Source organism: Seriola lalandi, unplaced genomic scaffold (genome assembly GCF_002814215.2).
Source record: "Seriola lalandi dorsalis isolate HSWRI2012SDOR001 ecotype SW California unplaced genomic scaffold, Sedor1 jcf7180002054563, whole genome shotgun sequence".
NCBI classification, from domain to species: domain Eukaryota; kingdom Metazoa; phylum Chordata; class Actinopteri; order Carangiformes; family Carangidae; genus Seriola; species Seriola lalandi.
Genome location: NW_019525116.1, coordinates 1,376,896 through 1,384,444, shown reverse-complemented (window position 1 = coordinate 1,384,444; position 7,549 = coordinate 1,376,896). Strand labels below are relative to the sequence as shown.

The 7,549-nt window shown below is 46.2% G+C and overlaps 1 protein-coding gene across 14 annotated transcripts in view; it reads left to right on the top strand.

Annotated features, from left to right (window-relative positions):
* The window catches only part of nfixb (nuclear factor I/Xb), a 138,996-nt gene that overhangs the window by 39,687 nt on the left and 91,760 nt on the right, over nucleotides 1-7,549 (top strand). For 6 of the 14 annotated variants that reach the window (XM_023416415.2, XM_023416423.2, XM_023416416.2 and 3 more), the window contains one exon: nucleotides 2,482-3,013. In XM_023416415.2, the coding sequence (XP_023272183.1) occupies nucleotides 2,482-3,013 (532 nt within the window). Of the gene's footprint in view, nucleotides 1-802; nucleotides 1,685-1,717; nucleotides 1,961-2,481; nucleotides 3,014-7,549 lie in introns of those variants that run through there. The other 8 variants (XM_087176648.1, XM_023416413.2, XM_023416414.2 and 5 more) reach the window with 6 other exon arrangements.

Below are 7,549 nucleotides of genomic sequence, written 5' to 3'. Positions count from 1 at the left end.
AGAAGGGAGGGGGGCGGGGTTGTGGGATTTGGTGGGAGACGTTCTAACGCTCCTGCTGACCGTTTATCCTCTAATGAAGCTAATTCGGTCTCCTGTGCCTGCTGCCTTCCCCCTTAAATTCTCTTAACCATCTCTGCATTTTGTGCGTCTAAATCATCTCGTCAGTCAGTTCTGTGTGTGCAGTCAGAGGAGTGTGGCTGCCTGGGTTTGTTTCTCCCTCTTTGTTTGCTGTGGTAAACCCATGAGCAGCTGCCGGTGGTGGGGTCTGGAGGGATTCTGAAGCTGTGTGTCCTCTCTTTGCCATCCTCTGCCAAGGTGGCATTATGCAAGCAGAGAGAGGGGTAGAGAGAGGCAGAGGAGCGCAGCGGAGGGCGGGGGTTTGTGTGTGTGTGTGTGTGTGAGTGTGTGTGGGGGTGGTGGTGGTGGTGGTGGTGGGTGCGAGGGAGACGAGGCGACGGCGGCCATAGTAAAGATGGAGGCAGGCTGAGGGGCTGCTGGGATTGGTGCAGGAGAAGACTTGCTCCCCTGAACTTTGCCTCCGTGTCAGAGTGGAACTTGTCGATTTGGCAAATTGTGCAGCGTCGGACAAGGCTGCGCGCTCTCTTACACTCCCACCTGCTCCCTCTCTCTCTCTCTCTCTCCTGCGCGCTCTCGCTCCCTCTCTCCCTCTCATTGCCACTACACCACCACCACCCCCTCCAACCCCTTCCCCTCCCTCCCTCCCTCCCTGCCCACCCTCTCCTCTTTCTCTTTTCCCTCCCTTTCAGCTCTTGAAGCTAACGCATTGGCTGGGCTACAGGCATCTTGTTGCCAAATAGGTGGGCCCTACTCGTGTTGGCAAAGGCTCAAGCAATGGTTAGGGAAAGAACGCGGAGAGGACGAGAGACGGCGAGCGAGAAACAGAAAGAGAAAGAGAGAGAGTTGGAGAGAAAAGGGGAAAAAAGAAGCAGCACTCGGCTTTGCCAGCGGTCGTATGCGCTCGTCCAACATTGATTCGGCTCTCTATTTTTTTTTTTTTTTTTCCCTATTCTGTGCTCTGCTCTCCCTGGCCCCCCCATCTGTGTGTGTGTGTGCATGTGTGTGAGTGTGTGTGTGTGTGTGTGTGAGTCTTGCGCCGGGCCCAGGGATCAGAACAGACACCACTACCAATTACACTTTGCCAAGGATTTTTTTTTTTTTAATTTTTGGAAAGCACAAAGGACTGTTTATTTTAAGTGCATCTCTCCCCGTTGTTAAAGTTCCTTTTTTCTCCCACAGTGCAAAACTGTTCACATTTCTATTTTTACCTTAGCATTTTTTTTTTTTTTTTTTTTTTTTGCTACAAGTTTTGAATCTGTCTTTTTTGTCATTTTGTGCTTTTGTGTAATGAGCTACTGGCTGTGATCCTGCTGCAGTGAATTTTTCAGTTTCTAAAATCTTGGGGTTTTTTGTTTTGGTTTTAAACTTTGGCCCACTGTTTTTAGTGAGCAGCATATTCTGCTAATTATTTTTTTTACAACCCCCCCCCCTCCCCCAAGTTTTTTTTTTTTCATCTGCTAATTCTCCATACCCTGCCAAACCAGCACTTGCTTTACATTGGGGAGCGCGGGAGGAGAAAAAAAAAAAAAAAAACTGGTGCAGGAGATTTTTTTTTTTTTTTTTCACTTTAAACGCTGTGCCAAATTTATGATGAGAGTGCAAAATGGTAACTACCAGGCCGTCTGTCTTCCTCTTGCAGTGTGGTTTTCTGTGGTGATTTCTGTCTGCTTTCAGTTTGTTGTGGAAATGTGAGTCTGGTTGGAGCTCCCTTTGCATGGTAGCAGAGATAGGAAATGGTATGGCTGATCTTTTAGCAGCACATTTCAACAGTGGTCTTGTGGCGGCAAAGCTTGGCGGTGGTGAGCGACCGGTGTGTGGCAACCCTGGCACAGGAACGCTGTGGCGAGATCTGGGCTTTGTTGCCCAGAGATATGTAGTGAAGGTATTATGGTACAGCAGAATAACTTCTCTTTTTACAGCAGAAACACGGGAGCGCAACTTGGCTCAGCTTTTCAGTCGCTTTTGGATTTTGAATTTATGTATTTTTTGTTTGTTGTCTTTGTGTTTATTTGTGAAAACGGAGGCTTTGCTTTGTACTTTTGCATCTTACAGTTAAGATTAATTTCCCTTTTATTGCTGCATGTTTATTTATATTTGATCTGCATGGTAATAATTATGAAAGACTTTATTTTAATTTAGAATATTTACTCAAATTGCCTTTTGGAATTTAAATATTATAGTAAACTGTGTAATTACATTTTAAATTAACCTATAATTATGGTAATTTTGATACCATTTATAACAACAATATAACCACTGTATTATCATAGATTCTTATTACACTTTATTACTTTATTGCCTCTTTTTCTATTGAAAATATCATGTTAAAGATTTGCATGCTCTCTTTCAAAGTAAAAGCCTTTCCTCAGCCTCCTAACACCACGTCTGTGTCTCTCTCATCAGGATGAATTTCATCCCTTCATTGAGGCCCTCCTCCCCCATGTCCGTGCCTTCTCGTACACCTGGTTCAACCTGCAGGCCCGTAAGCGCAAGTACTTCAAGAAGCACGAAAAGAGGATGACCAAGGACGAAGAGCGCGCGGTGAAGGACGAGCTGCTGGGGGAGAAGCCAGAGATCAAGCAGAAGTGGGCCTCGCGCCTGCTGGCCAAGCTCCGCAAGGACATCCGGCCCGAGTTCCGCGAGGACTTTGTGCTCACCATCACGGGGAAGAAGCCCCCCTGCTGCGTGCTGTCCAACCCCGACCAGAAGGGTAAGATCCGCCGCATCGACTGCCTCCGCCAGGCCGACAAGGTGTGGCGGCTGGACCTGGTGATGGTCATCCTGTTCAAGGGCAGCCCCCTGGAGAGCACGGACGGGGAGCGGCTGGTCAAGTCGCCCCAGTGCTCCAACCACGGCCTGTGTGTCCAGCCGCACCACATTGGAGTGACGGTCAAGGAGCTGGACCTCTACCTGGCCTACTTCGTCCACACACCAGGTACGTGGGCAGTCACACACACAGGCACACACACACACACACACACACACACACACACACACACACATATATCACAAGCTTCTTCATGTGGTCCTTCAAACACACACATGGGTCAACGTGTGATGTGTCACACACACTTTGGCATGTGAGTCACAGATTAGACCCTGCTCTTTACTATGTACCAAGCTGAGCTGATGCCAACGCTTCGATAAACACAGTCAGGACTGAGATAACGACCGGCTCTGACATTTAAAGGGGCAGTCTGCGCTTTATAATCTTTAAAAAAAAAACAAAAAAAAAATGTTTTTCAGATGGATGTTTCTATCTGGTTTAAAGAGATTCTGAGAATTTGACAGTCAGGCTTAAAACCTCTGTTTACCTAGAGATATGTTTGCAGTGGTACATTTGTTCAAGTATTTGTGTGCAAATTTGTCTAAATCCAAATGTGCATGTTTTCCGGTGCCATCTGTAAACAAAAGCATCTGCAAACCTGTTTATCTGCGTGTGCATGCGTGTGCCGTGTGCGTGTGCGAGGCGGTTTGTCGTGTGTCTGTAATCCATGTGTATGTTATTGTGAGATTGGTGTGTATCAGTGGCAGTGTGGTGTTGTGTATGTGTCTGTGGATTCTTTTGGTGTGTGTGTGTGTGTGTGTGTGTGTGTGTGTGTGGTGGTGGTCTGGAGAGCGCAGTGACAGCTGGCCCAGTCCCAGATAGTTCAGGAGGCAGGGAGAGTCAGCCTGTCTGCAGCCGCAGCCGCCTCAGCCTAACGCCACTCTCCACACACACACACACACACATAAATGGACACACTCAGGAGCTCTCCCTTCGTTGTTTGTCTGATTGTACTGATCTCACACACACACACACACACACACACACACACACACACACACACACACACACACACACAGAAGCTGCGACTTCTCTGGTTATGACAGCTCTGTCTCTGCTTTATTCACGTGTCCTGCTGTGATCGTGGAGTTAAAATAGAGGAGGTGAAAACATTGTAGTGTGATGTGTTTACAAACCTACATGGGTTCTTCTGTGAGGGCAGTGATCCTCACTGTGAAATGTAATAGTTGGAATATTCACTCATTCTACACTGAGAGAAGCTCAGTGGGAAAAAATAGATATTTACTTAATTCTAACAAGAATGATTCATTGTTTTACCAAATAACAATACTATAATGTTAATTCTAAATTACTATAATATCACGATAATACTATGTTTGTTTTTGTAAAAAAAGAAAAGAAAAGAAAAGAGGAGAAACACGTCTCATGGTGTAAAAAAAACCAAGAACATTAGATTTAGTTTTTGTCATTTAAAGGAATTAAAATTCTGTATTAAGCGTATCATAATTAGCGTGGTATTACTGCAGTGGGCCTGGGAGAGCAAAACTGATATTCATTACAAATCATCCACTTTCACCACATCGTTTTTACAAAAGGATAAATGTGAAGATGTGTCTTTAATCTAAAGAAATGTGTAAAACAACACAGTTAAATAATAACACTCATTTCTGTAGATGCTTGAAATCAGCTGTGTCCTATATATATATATATATATATATATATATATATATATATATGACCTGCTGGTGTAATTTAGTGTAATATGTTCCACATTAAAACCTGGCTACTCTGTCGATACGTCAGATGTAGTGTGACTGCACTTTCAGCTGTATCCATTTACAATTTCATATATTTATTTAGACTTATCTTCATTGCGTTTATTTATAGTTGCACTCCAGTTTCCATGATCCAGGTGTTTGCAGGTGGAGTCAGGTGTAAACACTGACACTGAGACACACACACACACACACACACACACACACACACACAGTTACAGACCCTTCTCCTGCCCTTTACTATTATGCTGGGTTCTCTTACCACAGACTGGCATACAGTTACAGGGCCTTAATTCTCCTCCTTGGCAGGGAGGTGCAGCGTTCCTCTGTGACAGTACCCCATGCCAGGCTCCTTTCAGCCCAGTGTGTAACTCTGCTTGAGTTTGCGGGGCCTCCGTGAGCGCCTCTTCCTGTTCCACAATGCGCCGTGGCGAACCGCGGCTCAGATTAGCTCCCAGCGCAGCCTGGTGCCCCTCGGAGTAAAGCCTTTTTTTTACTCCGTGCCAGAATCCAGCAGCTACTCACCCCCGTACATACACTCAGCTCGCCTTCATCTCTCTGCTCTCTGTGCATCACATTTGGATTTCCTTTTGTACATATATGATCATTCTTTATATAAATGTGTTTTCAGATATCGCTGCTGTTTTTCCGAGAGCTTTAACTGAACATAAGCCTGTTTTTTTTTTCTTTCTTCTTCTTCTTTTTTCTTTAATATTGGAAAAGCTTTTGCTCAATCGTAAATTAAGTGTTGTTTCATTTTTGTTTATCACAGCTTCTGCTTGTGTCTAAAAAAAAAAAAAAGTCAAACGCTGCTGTGGGAGGGAGAGTGTTTCCTATCCTGATCCTGCTCAGCTTTTCCACAGCCTGTCTGTGCAGCATCTCACACACACACGACCAGAGAGGAACAGAGAGAACATTAGGAAATAACTAAAATAAAAAAACATCCACCTTCACAGGCTCAGATTGCTCCGTTTTCCAGGAGGCAGTGCTGGGGTTAACCAGAGTTTACAGAGGACAGACAGACAGTGGCTCCATTCTAACCTTTGGGGTGGCAGCATTACAGTTTTATTCTTAGCTCCCCATTCCAGGGTGTCTGTGTCTTGCGGAAGCTATCAGTTGCCAGGCCTGATGATTGGACCGCAGCCGTCTCACCCGCCTTGTCCCCACCGCGGTGTTTCAGTTCTCTTGTCCCATTGATGTCACCGTCACCAGCTGCAGGAGGAGGGAGGAGGGAAGGACGGATAGGAGGAGAAGGGGGGGGGGTTGCTTTCAAGCAGCTTGATTGACAGAACAGGAGATACACACACACACACACACACACACACACACACACACACACACACACACACACACTAACCCCCCCTCCTCTGTTTCTGCTTCCCTACAGTACAGTATGTGTCTCTGCTTTTGTCCAATTATAGACTTGGGCCCTTCCAGGCGGGGCAGTGAGAGCTGGGACAGATCAAAGCAGCTGTACTCAGATCTGCACTTCTGCTCTGCAGCTGCAAAGCAAGGTTCCTCCACCAAAAGGAGCCTGATCATTTACTTTTGACAACTACCTGGCTGCACACACACACACACACACACACACACACACAGAGCATGATATAATGTAATTGTTGCGGATTGATCAGAGTCGACCCCAGAAAGTGGTTCATTTTCTTTTCACCGACTCTGCTGCATCTGATGATGATGATGATGATGATAATGGTTCGGGGATGTGCAGGAAGTGAGGGAGATAGCGCGAGAGAGACGGGAGGGATCTGATCGCATCCTTGATCGCATGTGTCTGGCTCGCCAGTCGGGCGCTCTGGGCCTTTCTCCACCTCAGAGACCCCAGAAGATCAGGTCATGTTTTTTCGAGCGACGTGTTCCATATTTGTCGGTCTGACGAAGCCGCACGGTTCCAGCATTAGTCATGTTTGGAGCCCGAGCCGCCTCATACGGCTTTCATTACTCGTGCTGTTATGATAAAAAGATGTTTCTGAGAGTGCAACCTCCATATCTGCTCTCTGTGCTGGAGACGAGGTGGACGAGAGAGGTGCCTGAGCCAGGTCCGAAAGCCAACTGTGTGTGTGTTTTATGTGTGTGTTTTATGTGTGTGTGTGTGTGTGTGTGTGTGTGTCAGACCACACCGTATCTCCATGCTGCTATGGTGCAGCTGAGATGTTCATTTACCCATCAGTGTGTCTCTGTGCACCGTCCCGACGTTACAAATGGCCAAGAAAATATCTTTTAATGGAGGCAAACAAAGAGAGGGATCGACAGGGAGACAGACGGCCAGACTGAGAGACTTAACGCCTTCACGTCACGCTAATCCATCACACACATCTTATCTGCTTTGCCCAATATCCTGGGCTTCAAAAGGAGGTAACGTTATCAGATGCAGTTACATAATGAAGAAGAGACCAAACAGGACAGAGTGGGATTTGTTTTGTTTTTTTCCTTTTTGTGTGACGGTTTGCAGAGGCTTCACAATGTGGCACTGTTTCATGTGCAGTCAGAGCAGATGATTACACCCGCGGTAATACTTCTGGACAGTCGGGTCATGTTGTCCCGTCAGTTGCTGAGTGTTTGCAGAAGAAGAAGAAGAGAGAATCGTAATGATTAAAAGAGGAAAAAAAAAAAAAAATCACTCTCAGTCTCTTCTTCTTTTCCTTGGCGGAGTGTGTCAGTGCAGAACAGAGATTTCTGGACGGAGAGCAGAATTGTGCTCCAGTGTTCTGGCACCGGTCCGTAATCCGGGGCCGACAGAGAAATAGAGAGTGTCGGCGCCGAGGGAGCCACATTCATCTGGTGTGAAAAACACTGCTGGTGCGACACTTTCAACGGAAACTTCCTTACGCTTTGTTGTCATTTGAAATAATGTGCCCAATAAAGTTTGAGCTTTGGCGAGCCCCCCCCTCCC